At 32.4% G+C, this 26,908-nt stretch overlaps 4 protein-coding genes and 1 long non-coding RNA gene across 5 annotated transcripts; 1 reads left to right on the top strand and 4 right to left on the bottom strand.

The window, feature by feature from the left end:
- The first annotated feature begins 3,562 nt into the window (after nucleotides 1–3,562).
- LOC149489657 (uncharacterized) lies at nucleotides 3,563–6,000 on the top strand. Its single transcript, XM_089714343.1, has 2 exons — nucleotides 3,563–4,049; nucleotides 4,133–6,000. Exons 1-2 carry the CDS (start codon nucleotides 3,897–3,899, stop codon nucleotides 5,684–5,686), a joined length of 1,707 nt encoding a protein of 568 aa, XP_089570469.1. The 5' UTR covers nucleotides 3,563–3,896; the 3' UTR covers nucleotides 5,687–6,000.
- Nucleotides 6,001–6,340: 340 nt separating this feature from the next.
- Nucleotides 6,341–7,346, bottom strand: LOC149489656 (peptidyl-prolyl cis-trans isomerase-like 3). Its single transcript, XM_089714353.1, has 4 exons — nucleotides 7,134–7,346; nucleotides 6,957–7,055; nucleotides 6,752–6,870; nucleotides 6,341–6,482 (listed from the first exon to the last, which is right to left on the bottom strand). The coding sequence occupies exons 1-4, from the start codon at nucleotides 7,272–7,274 to the stop codon at nucleotides 6,356–6,358; spliced, it is 486 nt and encodes a 161-aa protein (XP_089570479.1). The 5' UTR covers nucleotides 7,275–7,346; the 3' UTR covers nucleotides 6,341–6,355.
- Nucleotides 7,347–7,774: 428 nt separating this feature from the next.
- Sardh (Sarcosine dehydrogenase) lies at nucleotides 7,775–14,432 on the bottom strand. The gene is made up of 16 exons (XM_089714334.1): nucleotides 14,142–14,432; nucleotides 13,719–13,829; nucleotides 13,428–13,570; nucleotides 13,081–13,293; nucleotides 12,819–12,942; nucleotides 12,442–12,650; nucleotides 11,980–12,163; nucleotides 11,614–11,704; nucleotides 10,572–10,824; nucleotides 10,244–10,363; nucleotides 9,819–9,961; nucleotides 9,527–9,632; nucleotides 9,226–9,374; nucleotides 8,799–9,073; nucleotides 8,406–8,572; nucleotides 7,775–8,197 (listed from the first exon to the last, which is right to left on the bottom strand). Exons 1-16 carry the CDS (start codon nucleotides 14,263–14,265, stop codon nucleotides 7,871–7,873), a joined length of 2,739 nt encoding a protein of 912 aa, XP_089570460.1. The 5' UTR covers nucleotides 14,266–14,432; the 3' UTR covers nucleotides 7,775–7,870.
- Nucleotides 14,433–15,304: 872 nt separating this feature from the next.
- On the bottom strand, nucleotides 15,305–24,404 carry mtm (phosphatidylinositol-3-phosphate phosphatase). Its single transcript, XM_089714333.1, has 13 exons — nucleotides 24,161–24,404; nucleotides 23,683–23,871; nucleotides 23,365–23,439; nucleotides 22,827–23,012; nucleotides 21,600–21,815; nucleotides 20,796–20,932; nucleotides 20,347–20,472; nucleotides 19,999–20,080; nucleotides 19,345–19,515; nucleotides 18,645–18,852; nucleotides 17,928–18,145; nucleotides 17,241–17,392; nucleotides 15,305–17,075 (listed from the first exon to the last, which is right to left on the bottom strand). The coding sequence occupies exons 1-12, from the start codon at nucleotides 24,284–24,286 to the stop codon at nucleotides 17,246–17,248; spliced, it is 1,881 nt and encodes a 626-aa protein (XP_089570459.1). The 5' UTR covers nucleotides 24,287–24,404; the 3' UTR covers nucleotides 15,305–17,075; nucleotides 17,241–17,245.
- A 1,197-nt stretch (nucleotides 24,405–25,601) lies between these two features.
- Nucleotides 25,602–26,244, bottom strand: LOC149489653 (uncharacterized). The gene is made up of 2 exons (XR_016318314.1): nucleotides 26,129–26,244; nucleotides 25,602–25,792 (listed from the first exon to the last, which is right to left on the bottom strand). It is a non-coding gene; the product is annotated as an uncharacterized LOC149489653 (long non-coding RNA).
- Between the last annotated feature and the right edge of the window lie 664 nt (nucleotides 26,245–26,908).

Below are 26,908 nucleotides of genomic sequence, written 5' to 3'. Positions count from 1 at the left end.
TTGTTTATTTAATAACAATTAAACCACATCGAATCAGACCCTGAAAAATGAAAGGGTTCTATTCCTGAGCATACTCAAGCGTAAGAGAAAAAAAAAGACTCGATTAGTAAAGTATTTCGGTCGCTATCGTGTTAACAAGAAAAAGGATCCGCACATACAGACACACGGACGTCCAAGACAGAACTTTTTTAAACTGTTTTTTAACTAGTTTAAATAACAAAAATGACATCGAAAATATCATGAACGTTAAAAATAGTGTTTTTTCTTAATATGTGTGTGTATGTATTATCTTACAAGTGCAATGTATGATACATAAAGACATTTTAAGTTTGAAAAATCAGATGTTTTGCGCGAAGTGACAGTAGTACCCACCTCAACGCTTCGCTTATGAGGCGTGCAATAGTATCCATGTCGCCGTTATCATTCGATTTAATGACGACATTCAATCGAATGACTAGGCCGAACGTTGATTTAACAAGCGTCACTCAACAGTCGACGTCCAACTAGGTACATTGGGTGTCTTCCGATATGCACTGCAACCACTGCACAGTGCTATCACTGTAGAAAAATTCGTTCCGTTATGGACTGCCAGTATACTGCCGCAGTACCCTAGGGAAATTTATGACGTCATTAATCGCCGCCATATTCTACTGTGAGCACTGGCGTTTTCGAGGTAAGGTACTCGCAGTACTTTGATCACGTGATCAGTCCACAGAGCAAGTAATATGATCAGTCAAAACCACTCGAGTGCCTAACGTCTTATAAACAAAGCTACAGTATAATCAGAAAATTTTAAAGATCTGTAATTAGTTTGGATTAATAAATAAAACAATGGAAGAATTGCAAAAATTAACTATAATAGACTGTGTTGAAAATGTTCAATACGAGCTGAAAGTTCTTTTTTATTCTTTTTTATGAAAAAGTACTTACTTTTATTATATTATAAATTCAATTTACAATTAATATTAATTAAAATATTTTTAATTGGACAGTACTCCAAAACAGTTTATTTTTATGTTCTAGAAAACTTTAATACACTCATTTGAATGCTGCGTCAAAAAATGCGGCTGACAGTATACTGGATTGCGTTCCGTTTTAAATCGTAACCAGTATAACTGGCTATAAAGGAACGGCTTCACAGTATACTGAATTGACGTCACACCTTAGAGCGTTTTCACATTATCCGATCCGATATCGGATATCGGACGCCGATAGCCGATATCCGATATCGGATACAATTTTCCCTTTCACATTGTCCGATAAAATTCTTCCGATATGATCATCAGTGTTGTCTTTATTATTATTTATTTATTATTATTAAAAATAACTACGTAAAAAAAACAACTTCAAAAAAAGAAAAGTAAAATGTAAAAAAGATTTGATATTTAATTACTGCATATTATTTAGATGTGCTATTTACTAAATAGTTTTGAATTTTGATATCGGTCATTTGTAAAGTATATGTTAACACATTATAAATTAAGTAAATTTATATCAATACCTACTACAACCTAGTATTAGTTAATAGTTTTAGTAATACATATTATGTATCAGTAAATACCTTTCAAAATCTATTAAATGTATTTTTAACAAGACGTACCTAGCCATTTAGTCATTTTTTCACTATATACATTTATAAAAGTTCATGTAGTACCTATGATAAATTTATTAAGTGATACAATCTTTGTTCACATTTTCTATTCTTTTTCTTATTACACTGTAAATAATATTGTCACCCGTTCAAATATATATTTTATAATATGATTGTTGTAATTTCCTGTAAGTAAAGATACATAAATTATTTTATTGTCATAAGCAATTATTTTAGAATTAAGAGTTTTCAAATATTCTTTTAATTCAAAATAAAAATAAAATCGGTGTGAAATCTCCTCCTTTTTTTGAAGTCGGTTAAAAACAAAGTACTCAATGACAACAATACAATAAACAGCACAACCAACATCCGAGTAGGAGGAGGAGCGAGGCAGAATGAGTTAAAATAAAGATGATAGACACTAATATTTTCGAAGATAGATATTTGAATTTAAGAACGCAATATATTTTTGTTTACTTCAGTTCAGCCAATTGCCGTATATTTTAATACGGTAATTAAAATAGCTGCCGTATAAATCGTATTTTTAATGCCTATAAATACTTAAATGTGTGTTTTCTTAATAAAAAAAGGTTTCTTTTAATAGAAAGGATTTTAGGTTAAAGCAAAGAATTTTTTTAAAGATTTAGCGCTATATAAGACTGAAAATACACAAACTAGTGCTTTTTTGCTGTTGGTATACTGCCTTTTCGAAAATTGAGTTGGCAACACTGAACATTATCGTCCGATAGCCACTGGGAATATCGGTGTCGGCTCCGATATCCAATATCGGATCGGACAATGTGAAAGACAGGTACATATTTCATACATTTTACTTCCCTCCGATATCGGATATCGGCTATCGGCTTCCGATATCCGATATCGGATCGGATAATGTGAAAACGCTCTTACAGTGGTCGCAGTGCATATCGGAAGACACCCATTGTTAGCGGATTGTAACACAGCTCTTTGAACAGAGCAGATTTATCGCTCTAGCCTCTACAAGATACACAATATTATTGAATGACTAGCGCATTCATTTAATAATTATAAGATTTTGTTCACACTATCGTAAATTTAATAAATAAATCAGTTAGATTATGAGATAATTATCTACGATTTAATTCAACATCGTTTTACATATTGTTAAAATATCATGACATCGTTATTTCAAAAGCAAGATATTTGTATCCTACGAGGAAGTCAAATAGTTCCTAGAATCCTATTTATTCAAAGAGATAGGTCGTCTAATCTGTGATTTATATTTCAGTTCTTACCCAACCCCCAACAAAAACTACATAATTATTATTTCCCACAGACATACAACTTCCTCTTATGCTAGGCGTCCATTAGAGGCGGATCGGGCCGGGCCGCATCGCAACGGGCCGTCTCTAATGGACGCGCTGTTTGCTCCTGCGTCCACCTGTACGGGGCGCGGCGGACCGCCTAGGCGGATTTTATCTAACAGACGCTCGCCGCTTACATCCGCCTGCCTGCGTCCACTAGACGGGTCGGGGCGGGCCGGGCCGCAGCGCACCGCTGGCAGAAATCCGCCTGCGAAGCCATATCCGCCAATGCGTTGCGGCCCGCCCCGACCCGATCCGTCGCTAATGGACGATGTTTCATACAAAACATAGGCCGGCGTATTTTTGCGTTGCGATGCGGCCCGGCCCGATCCGCCTAGTGGACGCCAGCCATAATATTATGTTTGTGATATCTCTTAAAATATTGGACTAATAGTAGAAGTTTTTAATTATTATTGTTTTAGGCGCATTACTCGCTAAATGTGATTACACTATCCTAAATTTAGTGAAGACCAAATTAACAATACATAAAATGTGTTTGTTTATTAGTGAGTATGCACCCTTAGTCGATGACGATAAATACGAGCGCGATTTTCATTATTTTTAAAATTTCGAATTCAAAACCTGATGTTGCTTTGCTTCTATTTACCTTTGCGATAATGATATTAATTTGAGTCGATTTGCTCTGTAATTTTTATGATAATTTCATTTAACTTTGTAAAATTATGTGTAATGTTTTATGAGACAGATAGGGGCGGCGCGACGATCATTTAGCGCAGCCCTGCCTAGTCCGCCGTAGAACGTAGTAATGTTGATGGAATGAAGAAATGGTGTGAATATTAAATTAAAATTTAATTCAAACAAATTTTTTGTAAATGAGTGTGGTAGAACCGTTTTTATTCCAAATCATGAAATAACAGGATTAATAGTGTCAAATATAAAATAATTCTAAAACATTTTGATCGCTGTCTATTGTACTGTTTTGATGTCATATCACAACAAAAATGGATGATTCGTATATTATTGCGAATTTCCATACGTTGTGTCGTTTGTGTTTAAGTAAGAGTGGTCTAACTATTTCAATTTTTTGTAATGTTCCTGATGATGAAGAAAATGGATCACTAACCTCAAAAATCGCTGAATGCTTTGAATTGCAGGTCAGTATATATTTTCCTGTTACTCAGTTTATATGAATTATGAAGAAAGAAAAAAATATTTACATTTAAATTGTTAATTGCAGATGGATCCAAACGATGGCCTCCCTAATAGGATTTGCTATAAGTGCTTATTTAAAGTAAACAAATGCTCCAAATTTAGATCACTATGTATTCAAAGTGAAGCTAGATTAAGACAAATCACCAATCGCGTCAATGAACTTGATAATTCCAATTCTTCAGAATTTAATTATAATAACATAGAGCAGAAACCTAAAACAGACAATTACATAGTAGAAGACAGTGTTGTGATGGTAGTTGACCCAAGCCTTGACTATGATTCATCTGAAGATTCTGAAAATGTTGAACAGGCTGAAGTTGAGAATGCAGAGCAGGACAATATTCCAGATACAGAACCAGTCTCAGAATCATACTTAAAAAATGTATTTATGTGTCAGTATTGTGATCAAGCATTTATATCTCATGAAAAATGTAATGAACATGAACAAAATGTTCATGATCCCAATTTACCATACAAATGTGTTGAATGTAGTATAGTATTTGCAGAAAGAAATTTATTCATTGGCCATACTAAAGCCGTACATGGTAATGATAAGCCATACCAATGTCCAGAATGTGATAAATGCTTTGGTCGTCGCTCAGATTTAAGAAAACATTCTATAGTTCATACAGGTATAAGACCTTATCAGTGTCATTTTTGTTTAAAAAGCTTCTCTCGTAATACCAATTTAAGTAAACATTTAAGAATACATGCTGGCCACAAGCCTCATGTGTGCCCAATGTGCCCTCGCAGCTTTGTTGCTAAAGGCGACCTTCAACGTCATGTTTTAATACACTCTGGAATGAAGCCATATGTGTGTCGTAAATGTCCATTATCATTTGGTAGAAAAGATAAATTGGTCAAGCATGAACTGAAACATGGAATAACTTCACCTAACAAAGATTTTGAGCATGATCAAGAATCACATGATATGGTTGTTAATGTCAATCCTTTTAGCAGTTTGATGTCCCCACCGACGGACAATATGAACCCCAATGAATATGATCTCCCGAGAGTACCTGATCACATTTCTGGTGAAGGTAGTTTTTTGAATCACTTACAAAAAGCACCATCTACATCCAGTAAGCAAACACTTAATTCACCTCCTAAACAGAAATCTCCACTTATAAACAAAAACAAACCAAAAAATATAAAATGTCATCAATGTCCTAAAAGATTTTCCTCACTTGATGCATACAAGACACATGTGTCAATAGCACACATGGGATCCAGGGTATTCCAGTGCAAAGTATGCTTTAAGAAATTTGCACGCAAGAGAGAACTGGATCGGCATGCCACTGTACACGCTGCATCAAAATCATTTGACTGTAGTCAGTGTGATAAGAAATTCATGAGAAAAGACAAACTTGATAAGCACGAACAAACTCATGAATGTCTTGTGGTTAATATGCCATGCATCGAGTGTGGTGCAACATTTGAGAAAAAACCTGATTTAGTTGCCCATATTAAGTCTCATTTCACTGACAATTTTGATGATAAAATGACTGAACCAAAAATAAAAAAGGAGCAAGAACCAGATTTTCCTATTGATGACAATTATTATGACCTAGAAACCTAAGATGTATTATATCAATACATAATTATCACATGTATTTATTAAAATAGAATTTCGTATGTACACAATATTTATGTTTTGCAACTTGAGTACCTATTGTTAACTTTAATAAGGATATATTATTATTGCTTAGTTTAAAACTTTTATTAATGTCCATTTTTATGAATGTATGTACTTAACTCATGCAGTGTTTAAAAATAGGAAAATGTAATATTTGCAATAATAAATAGTACAATATAATATTTTGAGGATATAGAATTAATGTTTGTCAAGAACAACTGTTGAATTTCAATTATTATTTTAGAATCATAGTTATACAACTGTTTGTAATGGCACCAATTTTAACAATGCTATAATGACGCTTGAAAATAATTTTATGTAAATTGATGAAATCCTGTTTGCTCTAAAATTTTAATATATCTCACAACTGCCCATAATTAAATTACACATTGACTTGAATAGATAATTCAAAATATTTTATCTTTATTATCAAGATTTTAACATGTAAACATTGAAACTTACAGAAATCTATAATCATGTAATTTATAATTGTTTAATAAATTATATTTTAAAATATACTGAACCAAAGTAAAAGTGCGCAATAAATAAATTTAATGTTATGTAAAGTGACCTGCAAGGAATAAAACACAGAAACATATAATTGTCTCTTTATTAACCTGCTAATGGATTTGCATGTATAGTTACTGATGTTATTCTTGCTTCAGTTATTGGTTTAAATGTCTTTGGATTGACGGCCATCCTTTCTAGATCATCAAGTGCTTCAAAGCCGTCAATGATTCTGAAATAATATAGTTATTTTTTTAATTTCTTTAAGTAAATAGTTATTAAAATATTAAGATCTCTAGGAAAAAAAAATTAAAGTTATGAAACAAAATTTTTCAACAGTTTGCATTTGAGAAGATCTAAGTCTTTAGAATCTGGGGACCTATTCATTGAGATTTTATTATGAAAGAAATATGTAGGTACTGTATATAAACTACTTGATTATTAGCTTCAATAAATACTAAGAATGTTTTATTACAAAGTTGAGTAATATCCTTTAATTACCTTCCAAAAATTGTATATTTTAAATCTAAATGTGGTTGTTCTCCATATGTAAAGAAGAACTGGCTTCCATTTGTGTTTGGTCCATTATTAGCCATACTCAATATTCCTCTAGCATTATGCTGCAAAATTAATGAAACATTTTAAATAAAATTCTTCACTTTAAATATTTAAATGTTATATGTATAGAATTAAAAAAAAAACTTGCCTTTAATTCTTCTTTGAATTCATCTTCAAATTTCCTGCCCCATATTGATGTCCCACCTTTACCTGTACCAGTAGGATCTCCAGTTTGTACTATAAAGCCCTTCAATGAAAAATAATTAATATTTAATAGTAGTTACAAATTGCAAACATATTATGTTTGGATTTTTGTTGTTTTTACCTTTATATTTCTGTGGAAAAGACAACCATTATAGTAATCACTGGCACACAGGGCTAGAAAATTTTCACATGCTTTTGGACACTGCTCACAAAATAATTCAATTTTGATGTCGCCTACATCCGTGTGTAAAGTAACAGACATTTTCTTCAGTATTATAATTTAAAAACTTTATGCTTATGCTCGCTGTAGGTGCACTTTTCAAACTTAATAATATGTCAATGTCATGTGTCAAAATATCAGATTCATTTTCTTTTTTTATTGATATGGTGTGCGTCTTTTTGCCAACATCAGTTTAAATTTTAAACCTTAGTTTAAACCCACAGTTTAAACCTGTAGATGTGGTTTAAACGAATATATCAGTATCTCGTCTTGCTTTCCTTACATATTAAAATATGTAACCAACAGGTGGTTACATATTTTTTGTTCTACAGATTGTTTACTTTGCATTTGTATTATTATTTATTATTCATATACAATAGCTAGTCTATGAGCTCAAATCAGCCAGTGTTTTTTGGAACTCGATTCAAGTCTGGCGGATAAGAAGCGAGCAGTTAGTTACAAATAAATTCATATTTCTAATCGTACAAATATAGAGTAGTGGAGTAATAGAGTCCAAAATAAAACAAATATTACACATTAAATACTTTATTTTAATACATAACCAAAACTACATGTTGGATAACAGGTATTTTCTTAATAACTCAATTCTCCAAGCAACCAAATACTTCAACTTCTTTTTATTCAACACCACCTGCTCTTTCATTCTGACCAGCATGTGGTTCATGAGTATTTTCGTCCATGCCCATTTCTCCATAATTACCCAATAATCTTTGACCGGTTGGGTCAAATGGTGATTTGAAGTGGAAATTCGCATTATACCGTTTTCCCATAACTTCTATTTCATATTTTCCGTCTTTCAAATAATCTTTCGTAACCTGATCCCCCTTGTTCGTGATGTAGCCAACACCAACTGGTTTATCTAAGTAGAATGCATAGTCCCCTCGTCTTAAGTAGCCAACAACCTCACCATTTCTATATATCGCTTCCATGCCAAACAAAGCAACCTGAAAATTACAACATACTTTTGAAAGGTGTTCATTCAAATACTAACTAGGAATCACAAAAACTTCTAGGAACTCCTGTTGGCATGTTTTTAATTTAAATCTATTGTTTATTTCTAGTTACCATCGATAGGGTAATAATCTAATTATTATATAAATTGTAGGCTTACGAATACTTGATAAGATCCTATCTACAAATCTCAAAATTTACCTTTTCATCAAGGGTAAAGTAAGCATATTTCTTAGTGACTCCTCGGTCCTTCACTTTTGCGACAACATCGTTTCCGATGTAATCACCACCTTTACGACACGTGAAGCCTAGGTTCGCTTCTATTGGGTTGTCGTCATTGCGCAAATCCGCGTTCCATAAATGATAACCTAGGAAAGAAATAAAAAAAAATTCTTTAAAAGTGCTCGACCCTATAAATTATTATTAAAATATGAATAAACATTTTAATTTTTAAATTTAAGTTGTACCAGATTTCCAAAGTCCCTACACATTTTTTTTTCAAAAAATTATTGTCTCTTTTTATGTGCAATAACTTTTGAATACATTAAACTATACCATTTAAATCTTATTAATGTAAGATTTAATTGCACTTACCTTTTTCAAGACTCAAAGAAGTCAATGCTCTCCAACCAGCATTAGTCAATCCAGAAGCAGATTGCAAAGCCTTATATACTTCAATAGCGGAAGATGAAGGTACATGTAACTCCCAACCAAGTTCCCCAGACCAGGCTACACGCAACGCTCTGCAAGTATAGGCCTTATTCTGTGCGGAATAAGGTGCTTTTGATACGTGCATGCTGCGGTGTGTGTTCATTGGGAAAGCGTCGTTGGAGAGCCCTGCGTCAGTGTAGCGTTGAAGGATACGCTGGCTGAAATTAAATATTAATACCACATTTATATATTGTAATCTTACAAGAAGTTCGTGGAAAGAAATAAAAGGATTGTTATTTGTATAAAATTTAAATTAAAGGAAGTATTTAAACTAGCTGCAATTATATTAATTTATGTATAATTAAATTACCTGTCAGGTCCCTGGATGCCCAACACGCAGAGTTGCTTAGTTACATCCGTGATAGTTGCACGAAGCTTGTGCTTTTGTATAATGCGTCGTAGATGCGCCAGAGTGTGGTTAGCACTGAATCCACTCGTCACCACATAGTAGCCACGACCCTATGAAGTATTACATAAAAAAAAATGAAAATGAGATTACAATTGACTGAAAAGTGAACATACATAAAAAATAAATAAACGCTGGATTAATCAGAACTTCATCATTTTTTGAAGTAGGAATATAAAGCTTTAGTATCGATTATAATACTCACTTTAAAGATGGGTTCGTGCAATTGACCACTCCCACCATCAAGAACACTAACGGTCAAGTCAGCTTCTACTCCTCCTTTTTCATTTAATAGCAAAGAATACACGACACTAGAAATCAAAATAAACACTCATTTGCATTTATGTATATAAATAATATGAACTTTATGCATATTAAGTGAAAGAGAATCAACCCCAGATCCGACACTTTAAATACGATAAATTGTACTCAACAAAATAGACATACATGTATTTTTATGTGCCCAGTGCCTTAATATATTTTATTATTATGTATACCTATTTTCCTTTTTCGTTAGATCAGCAGTGAATGCCAAGTCAGCAGTACGTTGTGCATCCGGTCCAGTCAGGTAGAACTTGCCATAGTAGGACATATTAAATAGAGCTGCTGCGTTTCTGCATGCCAGTGCCTCTTTAGCAATCTAGAAATAATAAATATATTATATATATTTGATAGTTAGGTATCATATTATGTACTAGTACTGAGAATAACGGAATGTTAATTTCATTAAATACTAGCGGTCCGCCCCGGCTTCGCCCGTGGTACATAATATTTACGTTTTCTCTACATAAGAACCATCCTTGTACTTCAAGGAATATAATAAAAAAAGAATTATCGAAATCGGTTCAGCCGTTCTCGAGTTATGCGCTTACCAACACATTTTGCGATTCATTTTTATATATAAGATATCGATATATCTTACCAGATCGTGATATTTAGAGAATCCGAAAGTGTATTCTCCTTTAAGAATTTCTTCGTAACGGGTGTCAGTGTTCTTTGGGTAATCATGAGCACCGCCCCAGTCATATTGTTGAACTCTTATCTGAAAACAAATACTAATATAGTTCTTATGAAATGGCAAATATATAATATGAAAATTTAATAAATATTGCTATTCTTATGACTTGAATATCATTTCAGTAAATTGTGCGATCATCGATGATACGATAGAGAAAAATGCTATCCAACTCTACATTTATTCCTTACTTATATTCACAACAGAATGGCTTTAAATAGACCATAAGACTAACCTTTTCCCCTGGCATGAAAAACGCCGGACGCTCCCATCCAGCCCTAGCTTGCATAATAGCTCCATCCTCCACCAGCTCTTGATGTAACGCATCGTGACTTGAATCACGACCGGCAAGATGCTCATCATTGGGAAAAACTACGCAATAGTTCTTAACATATGCCTCGAAACTACTCTCACGAGCCCAATGCGCTCGGGACATTTGGGATGGAGTGAAACGACGGATGTCGAAAGAGAACATGTTGTAGTTTGGTCTGAAAAGAAGTTGTTGAATATATGTACTGCTAACTGCTAACTTTTGCTGTAAGATTACGCGTATATAACTATTAATAAGAATTTAAGAAAATATCTTGTTTATCCAAGTTAATAACAGAAATTGACATTAAAACTTAAGGACTCATAATTTGTAATGGTTGTGTATTAATGATAGTCCGGGATACATCGCCCATTTTTGCAAGTGATTACTATCAAGCTAATTTTTCGTGAGTAGCTTTATTTTGATGAGATGCCCAATAATTTCATGTACGAAACTCTCGATTGTGGTAGCTTACAGAGGTAACAAGGATAAAAATTTTTGATTTGACGGTTCTCAAATATTTATTACGCAATTTGTAGGACAATATGTCTGTTGAATTATATAAGTATTAAATAAGTGAAAATAAAAAAATCAGCTGGTTAGTAATCATTTATAATGACTTCGTTATCGATACACATTGGAAAGGTGGACTCTTTGATCAAACCATAGATTTTGTAGGACAAATATTTTTTCGAATAATTTAGATAATTATCTTGAGATTGAACAAAAAAAAACATTCAGTTAGTAATTAATATTTGAGAACCATCAAATCAAAATATTTTATCCTTGTTTCCTCTGGTAGCTACCACAATCGAGAGTTTTGTACATGAAATTATTGGGCATCTCATCAAAATAAAGCTACTCACGAAAAATTAGCTTGATAGTAATCACTTGCAAAAATGGGCGATGTATCCCTGACTATGATTAAAAATTGTCACGAGAAAACGTTTCAATGAACTCTACTGACCTTCCCTTAATTATCCATTCAGCCATTTGTATTCCACATCCAGCAGAAAACATCATACCAGCAGAGTTATAACCGCAATTATGATATAAACCTATCGGGAAAAAATACAACATTAAAAAAATTTGTCAAATTCTAGGGAGTTTTAAAAAAAATCTAAAGTCTTAAACTCAAACATTTATTTATTCAATTAGACTTCTTTTAGAAGCACTTTCGAATCGTCATTACATATTTTAACGATTACCACCGATTCGGAAAGCAGTATCTATGGAGAAGAACCGGCAAGAAACTCCATAATTCTCTTTTAAAATCATGTCAATAAAAGGTGAAATTGCTTCTTCTAGAGTAAAATGAAGTAAAAAGCCTTACCAAAAAGATTGGGATCTTCTCCAAGCAAAGGTTTATGGTCTGGTGTAAACGACTCTGGCCCACATACTGTGCTCTTTATACCGATATTAGCGAGCTTAGGACAAAGGGAAGCAGCGCTTTCCATGTGCACATTAAATATATCCCAATTCAAGTCGTATAGATGGAATTGGAGATTGTCAGGGAGCTAAGAGCGGGAAAAAAACATTTTGAGAAAAAACGATCGGCCCTTGAAAACATATTTGAAAAGTACTATTAGTAATCTCGACAATCATTAGTTTTAGTATTTACAATTAAATCAACTTCAAGACTTTAGATACGAATCAGAATTTGAGTGCATCTCTGTTTGTTTAAAAGAAACGATAAATATATCGCGATTTATCTTTGCCTTGACCTTTCAAATAATAATCATAATAAATATTTAACACTAGCAACAGTTTATTGTTTAAATTTTTTAGAACTTACTTGATCTAATATTAATGGATTATGCTCATATCCACCGATTTGGCAGGATTCGCCCTGTATTCTTATATAGAGGTTCGCATCATGGTCTCTTATATTGGGACAATTCCGAATTTCAGGTATACTTTCAGATACGACGTAGGCATGTTTAAATGGTACTATGGGTAATGCTGGAATGCCTGCAAAACGAGCTATACGAGGGCCCCAGGCACCTGAAAAAAATTACGACATATTTATTTATTATCCTAAGATCTTTCCACTCGTAAGATAGTTATGAATATAACAACAAAAAGAAGAAGGAGTTATAAATCCTGCGTAGCAGAAGTTTTGAAGATATAAGATATTGTTATTATGAACTTATTTTTAAAACTCATAATTACCTCCGCAATTAACAACACACTTGGTTTTGATAAATCCCTTTTCAGTATGAACGCCTGTTACTTCTTTGTTTCCCAACAAGTTGTGTTTGTAATGCACATCAAGGATAGGGCAATCATCGTATACCTATAAAGAAACTAAGATTAATATAGGTAGATATATACCACAAGATTTTGTAAAATACAGTATGATATTAGCAGACCAAGCACAATTTTGATTAGTAAAATAAAACATTTAGATAATTTTAATGTGATGATGTCTTACTTTCCCGCCATTCATAGTTGCAGCTTTAAGAAGAGCATTGCAAGCCATTGTTGGATCAACGACGCCATCTTGTGGAGAATAAAGAGCTGATTGAAACACAGAAGGATTCAGAAGAGGAAATATTTTCTGAGCCTCTTTTGGGTCAAGGATTTCACTATTAATTCCCATAGCTTTTCCCAGGGTTTGTAGACGATAATATTCTTGAGTGCGGATCTGAAAGAAGATAATTAGTTATATTAAGGTAATCCACTTGCTCCGAAGAACTTTTTGAGTCGTGCCAATTTAAGGCATAGGTATTTATTCCAACTTAGTTTTTCTTTGCATTTATAATATTTTTTATGTTTTACCTCACTCCGCGAAATTAGCATGCCACCATTATTAATCCATCCAGCATATTCGCCTGTTTCCTTCTCGAGGCCTCTGTACACACTCTTTGAATCTTGCAACAGTTTTATCTCCAAATCGCAAGGCCTTAGAGACCATACCAGACCTGTATTTACATCAAATTACCTACATAAATAATGACTTAACTAGCATAAAGCACAAGTAAAAGTGTTTTTAAACCGTAACCGCCGCTTCATATCATTCAATAATTGATATTCAATTAACTTCCATTATATATTTTAACGTCTTTTTACCTGCAGAGTGCCATGTTGTGCCACTGGTAACTTTAGCTCTTTCCAAGAGTACAGCATTGACTCCTCTTTTAGATAGCTGATATAGTGTGTTACATCCTGCTATTCCACCACCTATTTAACATCAGGAAAAGACAATTAAATTTGGTATTTAGAGTGACTCATTAAGGTCATTCAAAGTTAAACATAAATATAAACTTATTATTTAAATTTTAACTAACAGGATAAAACAATTCTACATTTAAATATCCCATTTCTCTATACTACACCACATTTAAAAATATAATAAACTTGAAGTAAAGCAAACTTCCTCCATTAACACAGATCTGAGGACAACAGATTTAGATGCGATAAATCATAGATACTGCACAAATTTTAAATATTATGATAATAAACATAGGTATGTGTTTTATATCACGTACTCACCAATCACTACAACATCAGCCGACGTCACTACTTCCCCTTTCGTCGTATAGTTCTTTCGGAGGTTCACCGATTTTAAATATCTACTTTTTGGATTTAAATAACCATGTTTTACCACTTTAAACATATTTCTTTATTAATTACCAACTTAATGGAATTCCCGGTTAAGCTCAAAAACTTTTATTATATGTACCTATACGCGTCTTTCTATTCGTAAAATTATTTATTAAATAATTTAATTATGTTAATTAATCATTTTCGTTTGGAGATGACCGTACAGATTGACACTCAGTTTATCTATTGAATATTTAATAACGAGCTCTCCTATCATTCTCAAGTTGATAAATACTGTTTATATGCAGATATTAAGATGAAAACATTATGTATCTTTTCGAGCATTTCAAAGCTACGATTTACGAAAGACTAGTTAGTATAGTAATATATGACAATTTTGTGTGCATTCGGTAGGTTGGAGGATACGTTACAAAACTATTTTATATCCATATGTAGGTACCTAATAAGGGTTTCCGGGCCCAACAACGTTTGCCTGGTCCTAGATACTAAAGGTATAGAAATATGAAATTGTTCGGATGTTATTATATAGGTACGTATTTTCTAAAAATTCTGAAAATTTAAAGTCCTCAAGGAAAGCTGCATTCGACACTAGTCAATAAGATCTTATTTTGATCCGCTGAATTATGAAATTAAATCTCCAGTTTCTCTACAGCTTAAAGTTAAACAACCTTACGTTATCACAATGATTTTTAATTGCTCGTTTTACGTATTGTTGACGTGTGAGCAAACTTGAACCGATAGTAACAAGAAGTAAACAACATAATAATAGCGGCCCACATTTATCAGATGTTAGCTTACGAGTCAAAGTTCGACTAAGTCGTCATGCATATTTTGTAGAGGAAAATATATAAAGATTTTGATTACATTAAACCTATTGGCAAGATTTTAAATCGAAAGTGACAGAGAAATATATAGGTATTTAAATACTATGAATTATAGTAAAAACAGATTGAAAATAATGAAGACCACCAGATTTTCATTCATAGTTGCAAGAATTACTTAGTATAAAGAAACCATAAATCATTGTTCATTCATCCCAATTACGAGTAATTTGAGCATGTAAACAAAATACATAAAGAAACACACTTAGATAACCGCCAATCTTTTATTATTTTATTTACAATAATTATAACGTTTTGCGTACAAAATAAATGATGCCGTATAATACATTTCTTATAAAGCTACATATAGTCGACTCTAAATTATATTTCATTCTTAAACAACAAGTCGCGTTTAAAATAATAATTTTACAATAATAACATGCCAAATCTTTTTAAACAATTTTCAAACTATATTTTCTTTCATACGCGACCTTAAAACTATGTAATAAAAATACATTAATAAATAAGGTAAAGTAAAGCACCTTATTTAAATTTCAAATACCCACTGAAATAAAGTTTTAAACACAATAATGAAGAAATACAATAATGTCTCCTTTCTGACGCTCAAGCGTTATTGTTTCTTTGGAATTATCATTTATCAATACAATAAAAAACTAAAAACTGATTAAATTTGTTCCAGGAATGACGTATAGAAAAGTTAAATCTAATACAATTCTACGAGTTCTAATAACAAAAGAAAATAGTTTTACTAGGTCTAACTCAAGATAACAAGAGTCGATAGTCGCCATAATAAGTAAAAAATCTTACTCATTCAAATTGCAATGCGCTAAAATTTATTTCTACTATTGTCATACTTGAGAAAAAAAATGTAGTTTGGATATTTATAGCCGACATACAACTATCTATGTGTATTGATTCTGTAGTGAGGACAATTTAATACAAAGGTTTATAGTAAAACCACAGAATACATAATAGTAGCTAAACGCTACGGAACGGACACTCTCCGCCTCCCGCCCAAATTAAACATTTACCTCACCCCGCGCGATCAGCCTAAAAATGGTCCACATTTTTCTACAAGGACGATACGCAACGAAGATTGACAACATTAATCAAATTGACTTAAAGTAATTTTATTATTTTGGATTTGTGATTATCGTTTTTCGTAGAAAATGGTTAGATATTGTGCTGTTTACGGATGTATTTCATCAGAAAAACGCGATTTTTTTTTACGCTAGTCACAAATGTGCCAACCATAAAGCGTTAACACACACATTTGCAGTCTCTACAGTGTGACTGTCAAAACGATAATTTTGTATGGAGTGTCCGGGGTGTGGTAAAACTAAAAAAGGGAACTTTAATATACCTCATAACCTATCACCTCGTGAATTAAATTAAGAAGTCCTTAACCTATTCTATCTAAAGGCAATTTTTTTATATTTATCCTAGTTTCTAACTAGAGGCAACACCTTAATGGTAAAAATAAAGCCTCGCCATTTCTGCATCTGATTCACACATATAAAAAAAGTGAAATTTGTTGGTGTTTTCAAAAAACTATTTTTCTCAAATTATTTATATTATACCAAGACATAAATACTCTCTTGGAATTTTTTGGTTATCTAGTCCTGTCCCCTTAAGCTTTGGAAAAAAAGAGCCGATTTTAATAGATACCTTTTCAATGGATGACAGACGTGCGTAATACAATATGACATTTTCTCCAAGTCAATTAAGAAACTACAACATAAATATAAGGATAAAATAATTTTGACGAAGTTTTTGAAGAAAGTTGGATTACTTAAAAAACACAATATATTTAAATATCTTACGGTAAACATATAAAATAATACTTAATCAATGGCAGTTTTTATTAAAGAATTTTCTTACCACTTTTCTATCATATTTTTTGTACTAAATCTTTAAAAAAATCCTTATTAATTACTTTAGATACATAATTAAATTTTTATATGTGCTGCTTACATTTAGTGTTACTCCCATTTCGTTTCTGTTTTATATTCATAATAATCTGAAACAATATAAAAAAATGTAGGTATATGATGAAAAAAATAATTATAAGAAGAAAGGCTTAAATGTGGCTAATTAGTCTGTCTGAGAGAGCGAGGCGGTGTTGCCGCGCCGCGTGGCCACCCGCATATGCCACCGCAAATTCTTTAGTAAAAAAATTGCGTACCTCATTCAAACGTGGTGCGGACTGGCAACGCGTGGCGGTGTGAGCGCGAGGCGGTGTTGCCGCGCCGCGTGGTCCCCCGCCGCAGCGGCCGCGGCTGCTTCCAACTGCGCACGGAGCGCTACCAACTCACGTGTACGTTGGAATATAGGATCCTGGCGAATATATTACATATTATAATATAATTATTTATCAAAATCGGAGACTACAGGTCGTGTCAAGTAAAAAGAACGCTGACGGAAGCCGCGCATTGGCGATTTATCGGTCTATTTGGTGTTCTGAGGTGGTATAAGAATAACAAATAGGTAGTTGCGAAGCCACGATTCACGAGCCTAGTTCAAAAATAAAATAATCGGCACATAGCTTTCGTGCAAAACTCGATCCATGCGCAAACACACCCCATCACTTTCATCCAGCGTTCTTTTTACGTGACGCGTACCTTACTCAAAAGTAAAAAGTGAAAATGAAGCTGACAAAATATTATGTATTATTGATGTTATACTTATTTAATAAATGCGTATGACTTATTTGACAAATATTTCATATATTATAAGTTAATAATAATGGATTTTGTATCTATTTTATTATAATAATATGTGATAAATGTTTTTAATTTTCTTTCTTTTTAGAGGTTATAATATCTGCATCAAGTTCTTCACTTCAGGAAATCATTATTAAGCAAAATCTTACTTGTTGCCTCATTGTTGGATTCCATCTGCAATATAGCGCTTTCCACAACTTGATGATTCTCAAAGAAGCTACAGGTACCAAAACAGTTTGTGGCCTAGAATATGGCGACAGCGGTGTGTTGGGTCCAAAGGAAGATGGACCCCAATACAAGGGATTAAGGTACAAATCTTGACGGCTGTTTATATAAGACCACAGTGATACTGTCTTGGTTTTGACTTCTGTAAAAATAGATAAGGGTTGAGATGTTTTATGGTACTAGGAGGAATACAAACTAACAATGTAACACAGACTGTCATCACCATTGTTTTTTAAATTATTATTAAGGATAAGGACATTATTCATTTCAGGGTCTTATTTTGCAAGTAAATAATCATCTAAAACTTTCAGGAATAAAATAGTTTCAGTCTTTAAAGACTGAAAATTTATATCGATAGAAACTCATTAAAATACTCAATACAATACGGAATTGATTGATTGATTCAATTATCTCTTTTTATAAAGGACTAGCGGTCAGCCCCGGCTTAGCCCGTGGTACATATTTCGCAATAAAAGGTAGCCTATGTTCTAGGTCTAAAGATTGTCTGTGCCAAATTTCATCAAAATTGGTTGAGAGGTTTATGCGTGAAAACAATACATACATACATAATTACAAACTTTTCCTTTTTATATTAGTATAGATATGTAACAATATCTAACCAAGAACACTTAAACTCCTACCTTCCTTCGCCCTCTCTCTTTCAGTATTGAACAGGAACGTCCCAAATCTACAGGAATACAGATGATCTACTATTGTTATCAAAAGTCTCTCAGTAAATTCAAACGCCGTGGGAAACTGTTGCTGTAATTGCCACACGCAATCCACCCATTGGACGAATACGGGTGATCTGTCTGCGTCGGAGTGACGTTCGTCACCGTGGCCTATACGCTGGAATTAAATTTATTTATTTTTCTCATCACAAATGCACAATATTGTTATCTATATACATTGTTAATCTATATAATATCTTAACACTAACATTTGTGAGAGACTGGTGCCCGCGATAAGTATAATTATATATAAATATAAAAATAAAATATAAGTACAATCCTAATCAGCTATAAAAGCTATACAATAATAAATATTCTGTAATACATCTTGAATTTTGAATACGAAGCTTACAATGACAAAAAATGACTTATGGAATGCTTAACAGTGACCAAAACCTTATTGCGGAACTCTTACATTACTGTTTATCCTTCCCTACATACTTCGGCTCATGTGTAGGAGAATAAAATATCTTAAAAATTACACAATAATAATAGCTATTTTGATGATATAGCCTGATTACAAATTTATATAATACATATATTTTCATACACTTGTCTTTTTAGGAAGTAAGATAAACAGAATGGAACCAAAAAATGTATAATATCTTACCAACTGGAATTTGTGACCAAACGATAGCCACTCCTTTTCAATAAGAACTTGGAATCCTCTAAGCGTGCGGTAGTATGGATCAAGCATCAGCATTGCCAATGCCGTGAGCTGTGCAGTTCTGTCCCAACCGTCAGAACAATGCACTAATACTGATGTTTTGTGATTCTCCACCTAAAATTATATTTGCATTATCAGGAGTGCTAAATATAAATAATTATAGAGTAATCATGCGAATTCAATTGCATTCTTATTGTTTAGCTTTGGAGCCATTATACCTTTCCTTGACTATTCACTATTTAAATAATTAGTAATTACATACATAGAAGCGAAAATGCTTTTACCAGTTCACAAAAATACCTATTCTTATTACGTCGTGAACATGTTGATTTTGAAAATATTTCGAGCTCAATTCGCTCTTCCAAATTGAAAAAGAAAAGAATTATTTGATTGTAAAAAACAGTTGAATTTTGAAATAATATCCAATGGCATAATACAAACATCCATTATCAAAACAAATATTTTTACTGCACAAATATTATGTTAAGTACAGAAATATAATATTGGAAATATCTGTTCTATATGTATATTAATATAATATATTTATATATTTTAACCAGTCACCTTCAAACTAGATAAAAAAGACAATGAACTAACCTTATCAACGATACGAACGGCGCCCGCTAATATGCACTTTATATGCTTTAGCCAACAGGTTGCCTCGATTCCACTAAACCACCTGTTTTAAAAATATAAATAATGTATCGATAACATTTTGTTTTCAAATAGGTATATAAATTTAAAATTAGGAACTCAAAATACTATTAACTGTGAGCTTTATAACACTCACATTGACTCAGAAAAATATTTAGTATAATTATTTTGTTCATACATATGTACATTATTCTGAGTATAGATCACAATAGGTACGAGTTATTTGTCATTATCATACCATATAAGTTGCTTTTATTTTAAAGTTACTATACACGTATTTCCTTCACTTACCTAGTTTGATCAATTTGCGGGAAGCACAGTTCTTTCAGCTTACGTAAACTCTCCCTCATGACATGGATATTGTGTATATCGAGAAACACTAGTTCTGCATTCTGGTACGCGTCTTCTGATTCATAACTGTTGTATAAAATATATCATATCAATTTATTTTTAGTTTTAAAGCATTCAAATATAATATAATTAAAAAAAATATATTATTATATATTTCATCTCAATTTCATCTCAGCCAAATATATGTACGCTTTAGAAATAAGTGCGAAATTATTTGAAATAATATATAAGTAACAAAAAAAGTATAGCTTTATACATAACTCGTTGTTTATATAATTAATAATTATACTGGAGCAGATTAATTGATGTTCATTAACATTTTTGATCATATAACTTTTCTTTAAATTAACCTTTTCAAAATACATTCACAATAAGTTTATACAACTTACCCGCCTCCTTTCGCCTTGTTAGCGATAGCATTAGCACTGGGCCTTGCATCCATGATAAACAGTTTATGAGCTTGTGCATTGGCATCCATTATTAACTGTATGTAGCGTTCGTCTTCTCTGCTGCGCTTGCCACTCACCTAAAATGTAGATTCTTAATTAACCCTCAAAAAAATTGTAATTTGCACACATTCGTGCTAATAACGAACACGCATAAGTAAACAGTGCACGCGCTATAATTCGCCTTGAGATTAGTGTAGTCGCGTTAATAGGTAGCGGTTTTTCGGACGTAATCAAAAAGCACGAACTTACTGTTCTACTTGCGAATGTCTAAACAGTAGTAGGACTTATGCAAATTATCGTCGAGTCACAAGGCGAATAGTGAACACGAATGTGTAAATGCACCTTTATTAATATTTGTATATGAATAAAATATAAATGTATCATGTAATGGTAAAAAATGTTATTACTTTTTATCTTTTATGGGTAGATTTTTCAATCGTTGGGTAAAATTTATCCGTCCAATATAAAGTATTACACGAACATTTTAAAATGTCACCTGTATACTGTCAAATACGGACAAATGTAATATATTTTTCAAATGGTAGTTTAATATGTTATTCGATGAATAAGTTTTAACCAAGGATTGAAAAATCAGCCCTTAATACATATATTTAAAAATTGATACATCAAACAAAAATGAACTGTAACTAAATACATCACCACCAATTTAAAAGAGCAGTAAAATTATAGAAAACAAACTACCCTCCCTTTTCTTAGTCCAACTCAGAATTTATGTTTACATACCCCAACGAGCGGCTGACTGCATCTCGTTATAGTAGCTTGCGAGCTGGGATGTATCCACGCCAACACGGGTATACGTCCGCGCGATCTGAACGCGGCGACAGACCGCAACAGGTCGTCGTTCGCCGCCGCGGGCACCGCCCACACGGACGGGTAGCTGTCGCATATCTCGTACTTGTCGTTTATGCGTGTTATACGCCACATGTCGTTGTTTACCCCCTGAAATAATTAGCTTTATTGCTGCAAATCTATTTAATACTAGCGGTCCGCCCCGGCTTCGCCCGTGGTACATATTTCGCAATAAAAGGTAGCCTATGTTCTTTCTCAGGATCTAAAGATTATCTGTGCCAAATTTCATCAAAATCGGTCCAGTAGCTTATGCGTGAAAACCATACATACATACATACAAACCTTTCCTCTTTATAATATTAGTATAGAAGTATAGATAATAAAATCGTAGGAAATTAAAAAAAATTGGGACTGTAACTGTAACCGCGGGGCACAGCTAGTACTTGTATAAAATGGTAATATAAAATTAATGTAGAAGCTTTAGTCAATCATACTTTTATAATGTTTTGTATTTAAATAAAATTAAATAAATTATTTGATGGATACTGATGAATAGAAATACAGCAAGGTATATTCTTATAAGAAACTAGCTGTACTCTGCGGTTTTACCCGCAGTGCTCCACTCCTGTTGGTCTTAGCGTAATGATATATAGCCTATAACCTTCCTCGATAAATGGGTTATCTAACACCAAAATAAATTTTCGAATCGGACCAGTAGTTCCTGAGATAAGCGCATTCAAACAAACAAACTCTTCAGCTTATTATTAGTATAGATAGTATTAATAAACTTTATTTTTTGTGACTGCAAATATTTGTATAAAATGGTAGTAGTATTGTTTAAGCTATTGAGAATCATACCTTTATAAGGTTTTGTACTTTTATAAATTGAATGAATTATTTGATGGATATTGATGCTTTACATTGCTATAGAAATAGAGCAATAAATCTTTTAAGTAATAACAAACTCAAACTTAATAATTTATTTATTCAATTAGACTTCTTCTAGAAGCACCTTTGAAACATCATTAACTACATATTTTAACATTAACCACCAATTCGGAAAGCAGTATCTACGGAGAAGAACCAGCAAGAAACTCAAATAAACATTTATTCAAAACTTATTGAACTTGAACAATAGGCTACATCACTACTTATGCTTACCATTCTTCTCAACTCTGCAACTGGTTCATAAACATGCCATCCATCTTCAGGAAAACTCTCAGAGTAGCTAAATGCAAACATTGGCAGTCTGTGCGACAAAGGGAATGCAAGCTGCTGTAGTTTCTCAAAAATGCCGCGTCGAGAATGATTTTCTTGTTTGTGGGCAAAGCGCAAATTACGCATGTCCTAAAAATTAATTAAATAATATGAAACATTAAAATAAGTTTATAAGCATATAAATTGCTGCTCCACACAAGACAATGAATATGTATGGATTCATATAAATTATTCTAAGTTTTAATATTACAATTTAATTCCTGTTAACAAGCTATGTGGTTGATACACCTAATACATAATAGAATAGAAACCAAATTAATTTTATTATAATAATTGATCTTAGATAACAACAGAACACCTTAACTAATATTTCCTGTCTATACAGGGGTTCCTACAGCCTTCTGGAGCTGATTAATGTCATGCATACGTAAGTGTATTGCAATAATAATAAAATGCTGAAACATTACCATTATTCTATTACCTTACAAAATACTTCAATGCCATATGAGTTTTCACCCTTAGATGATGCCCCACCAACCTTCTCAATCCGAGATACCTGCAAAGACAATTAAATCATATTATCATAGTATCACATGTTTTGTACCAATAAAAAATGAAGTTTTTGAGTATATTCCTTTGTATAACTCTAAGACAGTCTGTAACTACTATGAAAACAGTAATTTATTTATTTATGAATGTTTTGTAAAGAGATAAACGTTAATAATATGATTATAACATTCAAATTCATATGAAATTCTATTAAATAAAACAAATATATATATATTTTATTTATACTGACCACACCAAGGGGTACACTCAATGTACTCTGCAAGGATGTAGCATCAGTGGGTCGGAAATGCAGTTGATAGTTTGTTACTTTGAGAACTCCTCTAGACGGACCACTATATGGACAAAGATATGTTACATCGCGAGCAACTCCCATCACTTTCTCTCCATCCAAAAGCTGAATATCTCCCAGGACATGAGCCTGTAAAGAAAAAAACAGTTGAATATACACACATATTATATAAAGATTAATTTCTATCAGAAGTGCTGGCAGATTACAAGCCTTAGAAAATTCCTTGTGCTGCCTTTGACTGCGTATACGATTTATAAACAAACAAACATGCATAGATTTACTCATTGTTGCAGAATGAAAGACTATAAGGATACTGGCAATGTTTCCACTTTGGACCTTAATTTTAATGAATCCAGGAAGTGGAAGCAAAGCATAAATAACAGTCTTAAGAATAAATTAGGCCTATTAGGAAACTTACGGATTCCTGTCCGTGTTTGGAATTCAATGAACTAGATTTGGAGTCCGAATCCAATGAATCGGAACTAGCATTTTTGGACAGCGAAAAATCAGAATTTAATAATTCAGAACTATTATGTTTATCCATTGTAAGAACGCGTTTAATTCAAGTTACAAAATGATTTAAAATGTTCTTCTTTAAGATAATGTTATCAACATTTGATAAATATTTTATATAAACAAGAAATTGGAAATCTGCAACTGACATTGACAAAAGACACAAATATTTTTTGACAATCTTTAAGTAATTTGGTACGTCAAAATTTTTATTGCATTCATATTAATTAATTCTTTATTAAAATATATTTATAGTATTTAATGTATCCATCGTTTTCTAATAATTTCTAAATCAATGAAATGTATTACTTCTATTCTATGTAAATAAACACAAAACACCAATGCTTCATAATAAATTAATTTTAGACTCGGATTTCAGAAGTCATGCTATAGATTATAGAGTATAGACAATCATTATAATGTTGCCACCTCAGAGGAATAAACCTATAGAGTACTTGTATCGAGCGTATACAATTTACATATATTTGTTTCTTTCTATCTAAAGAAAACGTCGTAAGAAAGAATGAGATAGCTATAGACTACAAGCTACGTTTCAACATAGTCATGGCACCATTTTTACTATAGGTACGTATTTAGATAGATAGAAGGTGATAGTGATGGGATGTGCTTCAATCGATAAAATCGTGAATGCATTTTGCATTTACGGTTTCGTGAAATAATAAATAATAAAAAAAAACAAAATTAATCATAAATTTCAGTTGAATACATTATTTGTTTAATCCTACGAATATAATAAATGCGAAATTATGCGAGAATGGATAACTTTCTCTTTCACTGCTGAACCGATTACAATGAAATTTTGTACATACACACATAGGATAGGTTTTATACCGGAAATCCCACGTGAACGGGAACTGTGCGGGATTTTCTTTAAAAACGCGGGCGGAAAGCTAGTATATTTTAAAATAAATTTTAAAACTTGAAATATAACTACATAATTTAAAATAAAGATCAATAAAGTTAAAGGAGTGAGGAGAAAGGCACAGTCAGCATGAATTTTAACAAGTTCATAAAAGGACAGTTTTAAAGAAAACATTTTCCTTACATCCTACTAATAAAGCGAAAGTTTGTGAGGATGGATGTTTGTTACTCTTTCACGCGAATACTACTAAACCGATTACAATGAAATTTGGAAAAATTACTTTTGATCCCGTAAATCCCACAGGAATGGGAACTATGCGGGTTTTTCTTTGAAAACGCAATTAAGTATGTATTTCAATAGTAGTTTCTCATCTATGAGAACTGTCATTTAATCAACCGTTTAATTTTCACATAGTTACACATTTATAGTAAATGTGTAAAAAAAATTCCAAATAAAAATTCACTCACACACAAATGTATTTATTATCTAAAGGAACAAAAAAAAACGTAAGCGTAAGATTGCACAATTCTTCTAGAGTATCCATCTTGATAACACGCAGGCTCGAAATGCAGTGAACACAATCTAGCAAATTTCGACGGCGTCCAATCTACACGTCTCATGTTTTATACCCATTTCTTATTTAGCTCTGGAAATCTAAAACAAAATGAATTTATTAATAATCTAAAAGAGAAACAACAAACTAAACAGATAAGAAACAAAATAAATAAATCAACGTTAATATGAAATAGATTTTTTGTCATAAATCGATAATATACGCTAGATGTGTTACAACACTACGGTGGTAAACAAAATGCCAAACTTGATAATATTGTGACATTTTTTAAAAATTATTTAATTCTTTTGTATTCCACAACCCCATAAAGTGGGTAAATGTTACAGTTACAACATAAACTTATAAAAAAGCGCTTGATATAACCTTCAAATAGGGTTAGAACATAAATATTTATCAATTTGCTGAAAATCACTTACCGATGGAAAGATATTTTTTCATTGTTTTCATCCAAAACTCCCATTCGACTAGTAATAGCCGGTAGCTAAACATACAATAGTCTATTTAGCACACTGACAAATAAAAAGAAACACTATACACTTTATATTTTCTAAATATTTCGTTAAAAACACTTGATGCACTGAGCCCACCAGCTGGTTGGAAAACAAACTGACTGCCGGCGCGCTACGTTTGAAGACAGTGCAGATACTCTATCGCTATCTCAATCTGACTTATGCTGTTATTGACTAAGAGTAAGTAGATTAGAAAATATGTATTTTGTTCTGTCTCAATATAAGAACTCTATAGGTTTATTCCTCTGAGCCTATAGAGTACTTGTATCGAGCGTATACAATTTACATATATTTGTTTCTTTCTATCTAAAGAAAACGTCGTAAGAAAGAATGAGATAGCTATAGACTACAAGCTACGTTTCAACATAGTCATGGCACCATTTTTACTATAGGTACGTATTTAGATAGATAGAAGGTGATAGTGATGGGATGTGCTTCAATAGATAAAATCGTGAATGCATTTTGCATTTACGGTTTCGTGAAATAATAAAAAAAAAAACAAAATTAATCATAAATTTCAGTTGAATACATTATTTGTTTAATCCTACGAATATAATAAATGCGAAATTATGCGAGAATGGATAACTTTCTCTTTCACTGCTGAACCGATTACAATGAAATTTTGTACATACACACATAGGATAGGTTTTATACCGGAAATCCCACGTGAACGGGAACTGTGCGGGA

This window comes from Colias philodice, chromosome 3 (assembly GCF_061535455.1).
Source record: "Colias philodice isolate Cphi_HAF_F1 chromosome 3, ilColPhil1 Martin Lab GWU primary, whole genome shotgun sequence".
Classification (NCBI taxonomy): domain Eukaryota; kingdom Metazoa; phylum Arthropoda; class Insecta; order Lepidoptera; family Pieridae; genus Colias; species Colias philodice.
Note: the sequence above shows the minus strand (reverse complement) of the source record. Positions and strands in the feature narration are given on the sequence as shown.